General features: G+C 39.5%; 1 protein-coding gene across 2 annotated transcripts in view; it reads right to left on the bottom strand.

Annotated features, from left to right (window-relative positions):
* The window catches only part of LOC129178788 (excitatory amino acid transporter 2-like), a 39666-nt gene that overhangs the window by 6385 nt on the left and 16089 nt on the right, over positions 1–17192 (bottom strand). The window contains exons 1-9 of one of the 2 annotated variants that reach the window (XM_054771352.1): positions 15435–15708; positions 11310–11449; positions 10993–11145; positions 8401–8651; positions 8206–8314; positions 7975–8101; positions 7635–7868; positions 1445–1639; positions 1144–1278 (exon numbers count right to left, since the gene is read on the bottom strand). In XM_054771352.1, the coding sequence (XP_054627327.1) occupies positions 1144–1278; positions 1445–1639; positions 7635–7868; positions 7975–8101; positions 8206–8314; positions 8401–8651; positions 10993–11145; positions 11310–11439 (1334 nt within the window). In that variant the 5' untranslated portion in view covers positions 11440–11449; positions 15435–15708. Of the gene's footprint in view, positions 1–1143; positions 1279–1444; positions 1640–7634; positions 7869–7974; positions 8102–8205; positions 8315–8400; positions 8652–10992; positions 11146–11309; positions 11450–15434; positions 15709–17192 lie in introns of those variants that run through there. The other variant, XM_054771353.1, reaches the window with a different exon arrangement.

Genomic DNA, 17192 nt, shown 5'->3' with positions numbered 1-17192 from the left:
GACTCTGGAACGCATTACAGTGGAACCTTGGTTTTCGTACGCAAACGTTTTTGCTATAATTATATAATATATATAATTATGCATTATATTTGCAAGAATTATTCCAAATATTTTATACACTGTCTCAGTTTTCGGACAATATCGCACTTAACAAACTAGTCCGTTTTCCCGGTATTGTATCCACAAAATCAAATCCTAAACAAAGCAGCCTGAGCATTGCTGACTCAGTGTCCATGCATTTATTATTTAACCTGCCATGGGGCCAAAGAAAGTTGCCAGTGGCAGCAATTTTATAAAGAAGGTGAGAAGCACTAATAAATTCAATCTCGCCAGGATGATAAGCTCTACAATAAGTTCAACAATAAGTTCCAAACATTCGTCGTTGTTGTTTTCTGCATGTAATACTATAATTATTCTCTATGAGACATCCTTTTCGTTCATATGTTTGGGTGTCTGGAATGGATTAATTGGATATACATGACTTTCCTATGGGAAAAAACGTGTATAATTTGTACTTGTTTGTTTTTTTTGTCTGACTTTTTGGAACAAATTAATGACAAAAACCGAGGTTCCACATTATTTAAAAAATAATAATGCTTAAACTGAAATTTTGTGTCATAAAAGTCATTCAAATCACAGATAGACCAGCAACATGGAACAGATTGTGGTCGACCATTGAAGTAAAACGGTACAAGACTTGAGAGTGCATGGGAGTTTCCCATGTTCTTGTTTCCCTCCATGTACAATCAGAGTAGGAGTTACGCTTGCAGCCAGCAATACGTTTTAACATGTCAACCAGAATGTTGGCTGGAATGAAGACCTCAAGAAAAGCAATCATGGGCCAAACAGAAAAAATAGATTTGTAAGTACACTTGAAGTAGTGAGTCAAAAATGTGAAGTGTGCGAAACTTCTGCAGCTATGCATTTTACACAGATTTTTTTGTGTCTTTTGGTAGTCAAAATAACTTTTGCTAGCTGTAGTTTGAAAGTTTTGCCATAAAAACAGCATAAAAGGAAACAGTTGGTGTGGTTAGAATTTAATTTAGAACTAATCCGGAATGGAATATATCAACAATGAAAAATAAAACCTTGCATAATAATGACACTTGTACAGTATGATATGATCTGTAGTCTTTTACTCACAGGAGCCAGTCAACAGCCACGAGGAGGCTGATATCCTGAGTGGGCAAGCCGACTGCTGTAAGGATTAGCAGCATGGTTACCAGTCCAGCACTGGGAATACTGGCTGCTCCAACACTGGCTAGGGTTGCCGTCATACTGTAAAAACATACACTCAAATGTTAAACAAGCAAAGGTACCAACTTTATATGTTTTCAGGACACCTTAACTGTTTTTAACAGTTCCTCGTGGTAGTAACTGATACTGATATGGCCGAATGCTTGTACTGATCACAGTAGTAGTATGCTATCTTTCCATGACTCACCTGACTGTGACAATCTGGCCCCAGTCGAGAACAATTCCATTCATCTGAGCGATGAAAATGGCAGCCACGGCCTCATAAAGTGCTGTGCCGTCCATGTTGATAGTGGCTCCCACAGGGAGGACAAAACGGGTCACTCTCTTATCAATTTTTAGGTTCTCCTCTAAACATCGGAAGGTGACAGGCAAGGTTCCGGCACTATGGCGAGACACAAAGATGAAAACAAAAGAATAAAGTGGGATTAGCATAATCAGGGTGCATGTTTTTCAAGTCTGCAATTTGGTTCAACTTGGATTTTGGTCTGCAGAAAACCTCCTTTAAATGTGTCATAATTACAATGTTCATGAACATAATTACGGCGTTCCCCCATTCTCACAAACAAATATTACTCTAAACTCTGCTCATTTATTAATTGTTATGTTCATATGCAAAAGATAAAATAGGCTAGAACTTTAATGAGCTCTAAATCATTCAAGAAACAAGCACAGAGAGCGCTTTGAATTTGGCGTGAATCTCAGAGCAAAACATCCGCTGTGACTTAGCAGCTGCTGTGTTTGTTTTGTCTGACAATTAGTGCTTCTTGTAGATAATGGAGGAGTGAGGAGGCAGCAACTTAAAGGAAGTGAGCTCACCTCAGGAGGGGAACAAGGGCACCTTATGTCATTAATAAAACACAGCGTCAATGAAAGACGTCCCACATGGAAGCAAAGTTAGAAGTTGCTGCTGGCATGAATACAGAAGTTACCGCTTGAAATAAAAGTTTGTTGTTATTTGCCATATGGCCTTAGATGAACAGGTAATTATGAACACAGACTACGGCCGGGTGAGATGGACCAAAACTCATATATAGCCTTATACACTCATATATAGTCTTATATAAGGTCTCCCATATATTTAGGTAGAATATTGACATCCTGGTATGTTTTAAGCAAAGTGAGTTTAGACAAAACCAAAGCCAAATATGTGTGTCAAGTTGTTTTATTAAAATAAATACAGTCAAACCTGTCTTAGCGGCCACCTTTATAGAAGGGCCACCTGCCTATAGCAGCCACTGAAAAATCCCCCCCCAGCAAATTTACATGTTATAGACCCTTTGTATAGCAGTCACCTGTCTAACGCAGCCAGCAGCCACCCATTTTGTCTCCCTTGGTCAATATCTGACTGCATATAGCAGCCAAATTACCAACTCAAGTAGAAACTTCATGCACGAAAAAGTTTTGTTTTTCAATCAATGAAGGCGTCGTGTGTAGACTTTAATTACTGAGTCCTAGCTCAGTCACAATCATTCACAAGATCCTGTCAGTTGTTCCACATAAAAAAGCCGTCTTCTTTTGAGCTTGCTATTTCCTGGTCAAACATGTAACTTTAAGAGCATTTGCACCAAAACATTACCGTAAATTAGGCTGGGAACAGGACGTGCTCCCAGCGACGCTACAATAAAAAAAAAAACATATGCTAGCATGCATGCGGCAGCGGGAGCAAAACTGAGTTCGGTTGTACTTAACTGAAGTATTTTATCAGTTATCAGTTATTAAGCCTCTAGCTTCCTTTTAGTAAGTAAAAACCTTGGCTATGATTGCACTACATTGTCATGTAGACCTACAAAGTACACTTGGAAGAACAAGAGGTGAATAAATGTATTGCAACTGATGTGAAACTGATGAGGGGTAGGATTAAATAAGCTTTGCTTCTTCCTACTCCTTTTTGGACATGCAAAATTGTGAATTGTACTATGTGATGTGCTACTGTTTGACTCATGCATGTTCAGGATTAAAACCATGAACCATGATAATAACAAGCCTAGTAGTGCTGTACAACTTTTATCAGCAGTCCGCAGTGCCCTCTACTGGTCAACATTATTATTATTATTTTTTTCCTTTTTTTTCTTTTTTTTTCCTCTACTGGTCAACATTCAAACTGGACGCCAACCTGTCTATAGAGCCCACCTGTCTATAGCGGCCACTTTTGCAGACTCCCTCTAGTGGCCGCTATAGACAAGTTTGACTGTACTTAATATGAGGATGTTTTTTGAAATGTTAAAGCTTCATGCAAGAGGCACATGAAAAAAATCTTATCTAAAAATAGCCTCTAAAATAAAGTAGGCCATTCTCTTTTTGAAACAAATATAGAAAGTCAAATATAATCTTTTTTATATCAAACCTTCAGCTATGCTCAAATCCTTATCTAATAACAAAAGAACAAAATATGGACTGCCCGGTTTAAGAGAAGATTAAAATGTCAGCAACTCAAAAATGTTTTAAATTGAACAGTAGTATTTTTTTTAGGTAAACATTTTTAGAAGACACAAGCATTTCCTTATTCTGTGCCAGGAACACCAAACCGTCAACTGCATCAGGCTTAGCATCTGTCTGTCTAACTTCCTTGTACATTTGTGGTGGAGCTTGTCGTGCTAAATAATTGTGACTGGGAAGGTCGTTGGACATCACGAGTCCATCGTTTTCAGACGGTTTTTAAAGCCGTTTTTTCCACTGTTGTAACGGGGACCATATCTAAGCAATGTGATAGGTGTGCTATTATAGCACACCACTTTGCTTTTCCTTTCATGAGGAACGCAACAGGAGCGCGGCAGACAGACAGTGCGCGCAGCTTCACACATTCCTCGTATTGGAGTTTGTGCCAAGTTTTAAGGTGGTGAAATATATCTTTTTATGCTCTGAATTCAAACTACCATCACATTACTGAGCTATCGTTTATTCCTTGCTGACTAATTCTTCCACGGCAGACGCTGTCGCTCTCCTCGGTGGCTTCGACTGGAGCCGTTGGCTTTCTGCTCAGCCCCTCCTCCTGCATGCAGGGATGAGGGACATACAGCGCAAATCCAGTCTATATCGATATCAACGATATGGTGGGTTTTGATATCGTGCTCCAAGTAAATATTGATATTTTAAACATGCCGATATATCGGCCAGCCCTAACACAGACTGTACACTTGAGAAAGAAGAACCTGACTGGTAAGGAACCTAGGCTAAGGAATGTCACGTTGTAAAAGCTATTTCTTTTCCAGAGATCGGTTCTTGGGACAGCATTGCTATCTGAGAAGTAGCCACTAATCATACAATTTAACGGGTTTTCAAATTGTATTCAAAAATAAGAGCAATATTGTCGGTTAAAGTGTAGGACTCTATCATCGACCAGGAAGCTCTAGGAAAGAGCCGCAAATGAAATTGTATTTGCCGCGCCCCTGCAGAGAGTGAAATTCAAATTTGTGTTGAAGTGAAATAAGCTTGTGTGAGTGAGACCAATGCATCTATTGTATGTCTCCCAATATTTTTCCATCAGACGTATGTAAGCGTTGTGCAGCTCTAATTGTGCTAGGTGTGTGTGTGTGTGTCATGGAGGGAGTGTGTGTGTGTGTCCTGGAAGCACCTATGAGAAGTTATTAGACTCACTAGACTGAATCTAAGGCTGAATCCCAATTCCACCACTTACCCGTTATCCTTACCCCTAGATTTTGCAAGTATATTTTTTTTTAATAAAAACTTAAATGCACTGTTCCACATTGTTATGCATAACAGAGTTTCAAAGCATTTTACTGGCTAAGAACCAAAATTGGTCATTTGTTGAATTTGCAGCATAAGGAGGTCATATTTACTGAAAGCAAAAGCTATTTCAATCACTAACATTTTAACAGGCCAAGTTACATGTTAACATAAGATCCCTTTTTTGATATAACCTTCACCATTCTTACATTGAACTTGTGAGTTTTTGGAGCCTTTCTGCTTGAATTTCTTTGCAAGATGTCAAAAATAGCCTCTCACAGCTGCTGTTATGTTGTGATCTGCCTACCGCTCTCAGAGATTTTTTGCTTGACAATGCTCCATAGGTTCTCATTTGGGTTGAGGTCAAGGGAAAAAAGAGGGCCAAACCATGAGTTTCTCTTCGTTTATACCCATAACAGCCAATGACAGAGAGGTAGGTATTCTTTGCATCATGAGATGATGCATTGTTATGCATGAAGGTCATTTTGCTACAAAAGGTACGGTTTTTCATATTGTACCATGGAAGAAAGCGGTCAGTCAGAAACTACATACTTTGCTGAGGTCATTTTCACACCTTCAATGACCATAAAGGGCCTACCAACTCTCTCCGAATGATTTGGAACACAGTGTAAGTAATTCTTGATTTTCATAGTAATGCCACTCATGTTTTATTAGTTATTCAATATATTGGTAAAATGATTTTGTTACGTACGTGGTGCATTTGACAAGACAGAGCTGTAAACGGCTCGTGCTGTGTCAGTCACTGCCAGTGTTTTTGTTTTTTTTTTCATCTGCTGGCTTCTAATTTGGCTGCTGATATATATTCAGTTGGGAAACTTTGCTCGTAGTACTGAATGTGGTGCTTTTGAGAAAACTACAGTGAACAAGGCTGACAGATTATTTCCCTGTTTGCCATCACTGGATGTTTGCATGAATCATGTACTTCACAAAGATCATTAAAAAAAAATATTAAATAATGAAGTCTTACACATACTGCTGAATCATAAACAATAAATATAGCAACTTCTAATCAATCCATGTAAATTTCAGACTTTTTTAAGCCCCAACCATTTCAGTTTAGAGCACGCTCACTTCTGGTTTATGCCCCGCCCACTCCGAGTACAGCTACGGATACAAATAATTTAGATGTGTGAACAGATACAGATAGTGGTGTACTCGCTCATCCCTAATATATAGCGACCACATGAGCCTGTTAATTGTAAGTTGTATTTTAAACTTGTTCGCTAGCTTGCTAGCTCACTAGTGAGGGGAAGCTACATTACTGTAGTGGATAAAGCCGTGAGCACTCTGACTGTGATGATGAATCACAACAATGAAAACATCTTGGAGGATCTTTCGGCCATGCAAAGGCAGAGGGATCGATCGAGAGACCAGAATGGCTAAACATAGGAGCCAAGTCAATGAATGATGAATGCGGCTACTTGCACTAACCCAAACAATGTAATTATTCTGCCTTTCGTGCATTTCGTGCTTGACAGAGTGACTCTCAGGCTTATGCACACACATGCATCCAAGGACACTCACGCACAGCATATACTGTATTCTACATACAGCCCTTTCCCCATCCCGCACCTTCACCACTTCATCCCCCCAGCGCTGACAGGCGGGATCCACAGCATGCGCTTCTGGCTGCAATGAGTGGTTGGCCTGCGCTGGAACACATCCATCCCCCTTTTCCCCTCCTCTGGTGGAAGTCTTCAAGTTCTTATGTAGTAAAGTGTGCTCATCTGTGCCGATGTTGCCAAGGTTTTTGTTCTAGTCCCACACGGAGCGGTGCGCCACAAGAATTGCCACCCCTGCCCACCGCCTCTCATTGCTGGCAACACCAGAGTGGAATAAAGTCCAGCTCCTCTCGAGAGGACTGGTTCCAGAGCCCTTGCTGTGCATTGAGGTGAGTCCGACAATATCTAGCTGGCACTTCTCAACCTTGTGCACCAGCCCAGGCTCCTTTCCTACCAGAGAGGTGGCATTCCACAGTCCAAGAGCTAGCTTCTGTAGCCGAGGATTGGACTGCCTTTGGCTGCCACCCAGCTCTCGCTGCACCCCACTCCTTTGGCCCCTCCTATGAGTGGTGAGCTCATTGGAGGGGGGGACCCATGTCGTTAAATGCAACAAAATGCCATTACTTTCTTACAAAAGAATCTGAGAGAGAACATCAATGGCAGGAGGAGACTGAGGCCCAAACAGGGAGGTTTTTAAACCTTGAAATAATGCTTGAAAAGGTTTCTACATTTGTTGATGTTCATAAAGTTTGTTATATTTCTATTTCATATGCATATTTGATACATTTTCTATTTTTATAAATGTTTAATGTTACAATGCTGGTTGTAATCTGTTATTTATTAGAGTTGTTTGTTGTTTGGCAATAAATTTCACACTTTATGGTAGGAAACATTTATTATGAACAATTTAATTGTCTCATCTGCCTTCATCAGAGAAGTGGTGAAGGGTGATGATGTAATGAGAATCAAGTGGAGAGATTCATTTCAAGATTTAAGATTCATTTCTTAGTGGCTTCTTCCCCTTGGCCCTTGATTTTAAAAGGAAGGGGTAAGAAAAAGTGGAGGGGCTAAGGGGTGGAAATGGGATTCAGCCTAAAAGTGTAGTAATAATAATAATAATAATAGTAATAATAATATCTAACAAGGTAAAAAACACAAACATTGTAATACCTGGATGCTGTTCCAAGTGCTGTGACCCAGGCCTGAAACATCCCCATGAAGAACTTGAAAGGATTTTGTCTGACTATGACAAAATATATCAGTGGAAGAAAGATGCCTCCATGGATGATGAGGCCCACTATCACAGTGACCATGTACATTCCCAGCTGTCGGGCAACCACCTCAAGGTCAGCAATGGAAATGATCTTCCCGCAGATTAGGCATGCGATACCAATAGGCGAGTACCTGGAGCCAACAAGAAGAGACGCATCATAAGTACCTTCATATTGTGAGGATGCAGGTAGTGGTTTCCTTTTTTTGGCTTTTATTGTTTTTGGAGAGGCACACTTACCACATAATTGCACTAACAATCTTCATGATGATCTCATTCAGGACATTGAAGAACTCCAACATCAGCTTGGCTTTTTCCCCCATTTTCCCCATGATGACTCCAAACGCAACAAAGAATCCAATTAAACCTTTGAGACAACACACACATTTGTGTTAAAGTAAAGGCAGACACTGTGAATCTCGTCAGCATACTCTAAATACTTTTTTATTCAGAATAGAAGCAACAGCCTACCAAGGACATTCATCCCACTCTTGAACTGAAGGGACCTCTTGATTGTGAACTGAGGGGGTGCTTTGGTTCTGTTAGTGGGCACGGGTACTTTGGTGGACACCGTTTGTATCTGCACAAGAAGTACAAAACAAAACACTTGTAACTGAAAACATTAGTAACCGTCGTGGATGGTCGACATGTTTGTCAAACGTCTACCTGTTGGAAGCAGGCTTGCACTAAGTTTTCCGGGAACAGATTCCGGATGAGATCAAAGAAAGCATCCACACTCGAAACATCATCATTCTTCTTTCCCTGTCCGAGATTAGCTCTCAGCTTGGGGTCCCCAGGATGGATGAGCAGCACTAAGATCACCCCCAAGACAGCTGCAATCACTGTTGTGGACATGTAGTACACCATAGCTCTGGTGCCTAAACGACCGCTAGATTTTGCATCCAAGCCAGCTAGTCCTGTGTAAGCACATGTGACAAGAACATAAAATCTAAAACATGTCTCATTTCAGTGTGAACAATATGAACTAAATTAAATGATAAGCTAGTAGATCTTTATCTATGGTCATATTAATAAATGTGCTGCACATGTAAAAGCACGGCTGTTAAAATTGATTGTGTGTGACTTGGTAATTGTTTGGCTCAAATCTATAATTAACAGTGCGTCAACACTGATAGACTGTATATATAGTACAGTACTATATCTACTGTACTATATAGTACAGTAGATCCCTGCTTTTTAGATCCCTGCAAACCCCCTGAAACCTTCCTGACAGCTTGACATTGATGTCGTCCTTTGATTTCAGATCAACATTTGTAATAAAAGCGACTGTTGTAATTATGAGATTAGATTCAGCTCCAGAACCCCTACCCTTTTCTTTTCAATTGCCATTGTTTACTCGTGACACAATCCAGGTTTAAGCCCTAAACATGCCTCACACACTGAAATGCATTTAAAGTATAAAAATTGGCCTATTTTCGGAGAAAAGAACATTTGTAGATTTTTTAATTTAAAAAAAATCTATACAGTAACTCTATCACAGTTTTTCAGAAATATATTGATTAAAGGGTAGGTCTGATTTTTTGACATGAAGTTGTGTGACATCCCCATTAGCGGTGTAGCGCATCAACAGTGACATACCCCCCATTTCGTCTCATGAGCAGAGTTCTGGTCGGGTTACGGTGATGAGGAATGTAGTTCCGGTTAGTCATCACAAAAATGCCTCTTAAGTTGGGCCACTTAAGTAAAGAGTTTGGCTTCTCAAGACAATATGCGTTCAAAAGAGTAATTTGCATCACAAATATGCCTCCCGGAAAAAATCAGATCGCACAATCGTTGGGCGTTACTTTCGCCCCCATTGTATCACTGCGCACTTTTGCCTGTATGTGTTCCACAGCAGATGAAGACCGCTGCAATCACATTGCAGCGATGCAGTCATAACATCTTCATCCGCGAATGTAAACACTGTGGACCACATAGCGCGCAGTGATACGATGGGAGCGAAAGTAACGCCGAGTGATTGTGAGGTCTGATTTTTTTCGAGAAAGCATTTATGTGATGCAAGTGTATTACTCTTTTGAACGCCTACTGTTTTGAGAAGCCACACTCTTTACTTAAGTGGCCCCACCAACTAGTTTTGAATCATCTCACAACAGGCACAATAATCTCAAATAAAATTCCCTAATAAAAACACAGGCTCCCATTGCGGCCGTAGCCCACACCAAGCTCAAACTCAACACTGAACCCCAGATGTCACTTGCACACGCAAGCACTCTTATTTATGTCTGAAATGGCTTATTTTCTTGTATAATGTCTACTATATTGGGTAATACAAGTACTATAAGGGTGTTATTTCATGTCTACAGGGCTCTAATAATGTTAAAGACCATCACCGCGATAAACAAGGATTACTGTATATATATTTTTTTTCGCACATTTTTTGTTATAAATAACTAAATAAATATATATATATATATATAGCTCCAAGCTCAGCCCCCAGGCCTCTGGTAGAGGACCTGAGCTTGAGATGAACAGCCACCCACCCTACCAGGGGCGATGGGGGGGATATATATATATATATGCATGTTTCATATATATATATTTTTCACTTTAGATTTGGTATATCGACATACACACACACAGAGTCTGCATTTTGGGTGCTAAATAAGTTTCATTTTTACCAGACAAACAAAATATAACTAATCTATGTAGTGTTGAAAATATCCATCCATCCATCCATCTTCTATGCCGCTTATCCTCACTAGGGTTGTGGGTGTGCTGGAGCCTATCCCAGCTGACTTTGGGCAAGAGGCGGGGTACACCCTGGACTGGTCGCCAACCAATCGCAGTATCATATATTATATGATACTGGTGTCCCAACCCCCCCCCAAAAAAAAAGTCCAACAAGGGTATCGTGATTTTCAAAAGGGTATTTTTTATATATTCTGATGTGGTTATCCCATGTAACTACAGTATATTTGGATAAACCTTACATACAGCATCATTTGATATTTTCAGTATAAGTTATTCCACAAGGGGCTATGATAATTATGCAAATATTATGCGTTGACCTGTTAAAACAATATCTGGATTGGTCAAAAAGCCTTTTGCTTATTGTGAAGCTTATCAGTCAAAAATCTTTGTGATTATATTCAAGATTTGTTTTCACTTTGACTTGAATAAAACACACCCACTCTTTTCTCTGTACTGGTGTAACAGACAGCACCATACATTCTCAATTCAGGGCATTTGATGGCAAATTAAGCAGGACATTTATAGCCACCAATTTCCTTTACCCACCTGTGACCAGACTTGAAACAACAAGAGGCAAAATAAGCATCTTTAGCATCCTCATTAGGATCTCCCCTGGGAAGCTTATGATCAAAATAACATCAGGGGGGAGAGGCGATATGTGCCGCAGCAGCATTCCAGCAATGGAACCAAGAAACACACCTGAAAGAGTGACAAAGGACAAATAAAACCTTGAGACAACAAAGAGCTACCACCATGGTGACTACGGCGTCCAATTACTTTGAATACAACTTTCTTTTTCATCATGGTTTCATCAAAAAATACCAGCTAGTACACAATAAATCTTAACAAGACATGAAGCTCACCAAGAATTGTGAGAGTTAGAACCATGTTCTTCATGACTTTATCACATAGTTGGCTGCAGGCGCTCTCAGTCGTGTCCACTGTAGGCTCCATGTGGCCCTCATCTATCCTGACCTCCACGTGCTTCTGCATCTTGTTGGCACTGTCATAAACAAAAATAAGGAATGTGAATATTTACCACAGGGTAGAGAAGTGCAAAGGCTGCTTTAAGCATATATTTAAAGCCTTTTGAATTCAATCAACATATTTTCAATTTATGAAAATAATATATAATTCAAGCAAGATATTTGGACACGAATAAGTGCGATAACTTCAGTTGTGATACAAACAAAGTTTATTAAACAAGGCTTATAATTCACCATTTAGTTGTACAGTTGTTTGCCCAGATATTTTTTTTAAATTACTATTATTGGTGGAATAAGAGCAATAATCGAGAAAATAAGTCTTGCACATTTTTTGCAGCTTGTTCCTAAAAACAGCAAAGCACTTTTGTCCTACACAGCCGTCCCTTGCTAACATTGCTAAACATTGCACACTCACATGATTGCTGTTTTGTGGTTTAATACGGTCTTGTATTAGTAAAAAATAATGTATATATATATATATGCCTATTTAAGCAAACTTTACGTATTCTTGGCCTGGCATAAAAATGGCTAAATGAATGAAAATACCAATATAAGGCATTCAGAAGACATGATATGTAGTCTAACATCTGTGACTTGCTGTGTGTGCCTTTAAGAGGCGGGGCCTGGACATCAGCTAACTAGAGTTGACTGTGTTTAGCTGAATGTTAGCATGGTTGGCAGTGTGGAGAGTAAGCATTTTTTGTGGAGAGTGGTAGTGACTGGCGTGAGTTGTGGCTGACAGCAGCTCGTGTGAATGTTCACTGCATATATTTTCTCTGTGAGTGTCTCCTTAACCACAAGCAGTGGCATTACAGTGGTATTCTACATTGGTCACTAGGTGTCAGTAACGTTGCATTGATGAGACAATAGCCACCACAGAAAGCACGCTGTCTATGCTAACGTATGAGTCCATGTTAGCTTACTCATGTCTAAGATGGCTTATTTTCTATTATTATGTCTACTGTATTGGGTAATACGAGTGCAAAAGTGTCTAAAGGGCTCTAGTAATGCTAAAAACCACATTTAGAAGGTCATAAACAGGTTTTCTGTCCTCTAACTATGAAAATATCCCATTTATAAAAAAGGAATTCTACTTTGTGGAAATTCACTTATCACGGTTGGATCTGGAACCAATTAACAGCAACAAACGAGCGATTAATGTAGAGCATCTTTCACTTGTGTTTTTTTTTTGCAATAGATACTTAAGTATCGGTCAATTAAATTTTTACATTTTTCAATAAAACAAAAGACAAAATACCTGATTTAAATTGCTTAAATATACTTCCAAACACTTGTTACAGAGATATAAATTGAAGGGAGAACATTTTACTATTTTCAAATGCTTTTATTATCAGAAATTGTGTGGTCGGTGTGCCGAGTGGTTAGCATGTTGGCCATACTGTACAGTCAGGAGATTGGGAAGACCTGGGTTCGAATCTCCGCTTGGGCATCTCTTTGTAGAATCTGCATGCTCACTTTATTTACGGTATGTCTATATTATCTATTTGGTGAGGCAAAAATATGAAGGCCTTACATTGACATTATATACAGTCCAAAATAAGAATAAATAGTGAAGGTAGACGTCAGGGCCGCCTGATCTTTAGCTTTCTGAAAAAATGGCCCCGTAGCAATTTCATAGAGTAGATTAGAGTGTCTACAGCGTTGCATAACAAGCAGATAAATAAAGTTGCCAATGTGTATAATTTCCAATTATATGTTGACAGTCTAACCAGAACAACTATGTCTCCTTTACTGTACTGTACTGATGTGTCGGTCGTGAACGGAAAGGCTTTTAGCGTGAACGACGCGAGCCGGATCTTTGAAGTGAAGCTGTCATTTTTTTTCTTATATTTTGATGACTGATTCGTCAAAATGTGTTGTGTCGTGTGTGTCGACACCAAGCATAAGGGGGAGGCGTGAGGGGTTATACAAGTACACACAAGCAAGCTGGAAATGTTAGGAAAACAAGCAGCAGGAAACAAAAACTGAGGCACTTTGTGTTTTTGAGTGCCCATCTTCACTAAAGACTATCAGAAACTGTTACCCGGATGCTGCTTTTTCTTTAACTTATGCACGTTTTCACGTTTTGTCCAATTCAGACAGGTCTTTGTTTTTGTATTTCAGAATTAGCTTTGCGTTGCTTTATGTTCCATGTTGAGCATTCATATAAATGAAGTCGTAAACATTTTATATAATTATATTTTTACATATATACATAGAAATGTATTTTACACATATCATGGTAATAAATCCATTTGAGCAACAACAACAAAAAATCTGAGGAGCCGTTTGGGATCCGAAAGATCCGGGCCATAAAACGGTTCCCTTAAAAAGGCTGGGCAAAAAGAAACAGGTCCCTTAAAGCAGCCAAAATTCCCATCACTACTATGCTGGTGGTATTCTGTTTACACATTACCACATTTACACATTACAAGATCACCTGAAATGGCAATGGAATGGTGATCTTCATCATTCCCCCTTGCCCTTCTACTAGCGTTTGTGAAATTGTTTGATAACGTTTTCCAAAATGTTACTTACTACAAAACTAGTAAACTAATAGTGATGAAACCATAACCTTGTCGAGGTACTTTAACATTAATTTAATGGTGACAAGTGTTTTTCTCTTTTTTTTACCCCACAATTTATAGCAATTTGTTGTTTATAGCAATTTTGTTGCTTGCAAATCACACATTTAAAATACTGCTGAGCCAAAGGTTTCATCATACTGCTTCATCACACCACTAATACAACATCTTGGTTTGTTGTGGCGTGGCGTAAAGCCTCTTGGACTTAAAGATCAGCTCTCCCCAGTACAACCTTTAAATCTACTGCAGACGTTCACAATTACGTAACAAAGATCATGTCACTGAGACGCTTGACCTTCACGACTTCAACACCTGGATTACCGCTTCTGACATCAAGCACTCCAGAGATGCTCTTTGTTTTGGTCAACAAACGTAAGAAAAGAAAAGTTCCTCTTTGCAAGATGTGATGTGTTTGCATTAAATGTGGGGGGGAAAAAAGCAGCAGAGAAGTAAAAAAGAGCCTCAGTTATAAGGCGCATGTAAACATGATCCCGGCCAGTTCAGCTCTTCTAAAGTATCATATTATAAACTGGTTAATGACTTTCTGTGCACCATGATTGAAGGACCATTTGAGGTGAGGCGAGAACTGCCAAGTCAATCACGCCTGTCTGATACACGCTGCTCCAGCATTAATGACTCTTAAGTCTTTTAAAGAGGATAAAATTAGCACCTCCAGCACACAGGTAATTGTGTTATGTAACAGAAAAGGGGATTCCCGGGAAAAGTCAAGGTGCCACCTAGGTGTGCCTGACGAAGGTAATGCAGGAGATTACCAATTTGAGATTTGGACAGGAGCGTTTTTGTTTTGATGCAACAGAAACTAAGCAAATAACAGTCCTGTGCACACAAAAGTGAGGGACACGATAGACTGCTTCCTCTACACCAGGGGTCACCAACGTTTTTCCTTGTGAGAGCTACTTTTACAAAATGAAAATGGCAAAGAGCTACTCATTTTTGTAACATTTATTTTCAGAGATTATTTTAAACCCAAACAAAGCGAATATGCTTGTTTTACCAGAGCATTAATAATTTCATTTCATTAACTGAAAACCTGAATGAAAAGCAGGCTTGCGGGCACCTCATGTGATCGTGGGGGGCTACCTGGTGCCCGCGGGCACCACGTTGGTGACCCCTGCTCTACACACAGAGAAGGAATCAATAACATATGCGAGGCTGTGCAAAACTAAAACAAAACACAAAAAGTTGATTTCACTTGCCAGTACTGTAGGTGTAAAACTGTAAAACCAAAAAAAATGCCTAAACTACACGTGCATTACTGATGCATTAAAGCCTTGCAACCAAATTTGAGCAATCATTTCAAGGACAGATCCACAGTAACAATGTTTCACTGACTCATCCTATGAACAAGTGCATCAAATATCACTGTATGCAAATGATGTGTTCTTAATGCACTTACCTGTTGATTGGTGAGCTTTTAAGAATCTAAATTGTATTTGTGTATTTAAGAGCGACCGCAATGCCGTCCATCAGGGGAAAAGTAACAAAGTCATGGTAGATCCCATCAGAGGCCTCAAAAACAAAAACAAAATATTTCACCCCTTCTGAAGGGGTTATTCAACCTTTAAAAAGATGTCGATCAAGACTGTTCAGCACGCAAAATATATCCAGATTCTCAGACGCTTGCATATGCAGCTGCAGAGATGTGCGTAAAGGTAAACTGGCTATCATGGAGCTCAGAGGGAACACAACCAGACAGGAAGGGTGGAGTCAACCTCCCAAGATTAGTGAGAGGGAGAGAACGCAATCCTTGCCGCTGTTACCATTTTGCCAGTTCTGTTGTCTTCTCCAAGAATGAAATACATTCACGCATGCATGTTTCATTCACATCAATAATGCTTGGGTGTTTCTAAGACTTTGGTTTACCTGTAGCTACTTGCCAAGGGTAAAGTATTCTTGTCGCCACTCAGAGAATGATTCAGTGTGCTTCTACAACACTGCAAAATTGAATTGTTGTGGGTGGTGGGCATGAAAAAATCAGCACATTTTGGATTTGTTAAGAACTCTGGTAACACTGCATTTCTATCAGTTCTACCAGCTCCAATGTGCTTTTTATAGGCTATTTCTCATACAAATTACTCCTCAAAACATGACCAAGCTTTTCGCAAACTAAGAATGTGGTATGCAGGCTCGGGCCTAATTATTAAAGAGTTCAGTGACATAATAACCATCCATCCATACATTTTACATACCGCTCGTACTAATTAGGGCAGATGTCTGTAGACCCCAGGGAGGTGCTGTTGAAAACTAAAAGACCAGAATATCCCTGATTTTCAAATGCAAATGCTGACAGGTGTGTTTCTTAGTATGTGTCCTCAGTGTGACTGTCTTCCTGGAAATAGCACCTTTTAGTAACTGAAAGTAGCGTGGACATTATAAGCAATCCCTGATGGTGTTGTCATTGCAGCATTTCTTGGCTCATGTTTGTTACAAATGATTTTCTAATCAATTTGATGCCTGCCTACATGTGAAGCCTTTTTAATGTAGCGGCAGTACTTTCATCAGTGTGCTTCTAATTACAAAAAACTGTGCAGTCTTGTGTCAGGAAAAAAAAAAATCCTCCTTAATAATTAGCCACATTACTTACTTTAGTACAAAGTAGAGCATTATGTGAGAAAAGCCTGACCGAGTTCGGGTGGGAGAGCTGTGAAGTCATTCCTGGAGTCCCTGCACGCTGTTCAAATATGCCCAGATGTGATGTAAGTGTGACATCATTATTCTTGCTAATCAGACAATTAAATACATAGACATTTCATAGGGGAGGCACTTGCAGTACCACTTCATCCAGAAGGGTTCAGGCCGTGCGTGAGCTGGAAGGTGCTTGTCACTGAAGTGCTTCCACAGAGGAAAAGTCCGTTTTTTTTTCTTTCTGCTAGCACTTGCTAACAGAAAATCAAATGCATTCAATATATTTGTATGCTCTGCTAAAAGAATGAATGTATTTGACTGCCAAGATGGAGGATTATATACCCAAACTAACCAGGAGGTGATCAAACTTTTACAACCAAGTGTCAGAACTTGTACTTCATATACAGACATAAAGTAAACACACCAATGTTTTGCATTTTATATAAATAGATGGAAGAAGTAGGAAAGTATGAATACAGTTTTCACCCAAAGGGAATTGTTCTCCTCTTTTTTGGTTATCCTCTTAATG

This window comes from Dunckerocampus dactyliophorus, chromosome 3, assembly GCF_027744805.1.
Source record: "Dunckerocampus dactyliophorus isolate RoL2022-P2 chromosome 3, RoL_Ddac_1.1, whole genome shotgun sequence".
In the NCBI taxonomy this organism is placed as follows: Eukaryota; Metazoa; Chordata; class Actinopteri; order Syngnathiformes; family Syngnathidae; genus Dunckerocampus; species Dunckerocampus dactyliophorus.
This window is presented reverse-complemented; position numbering and strand designations above follow the sequence as displayed.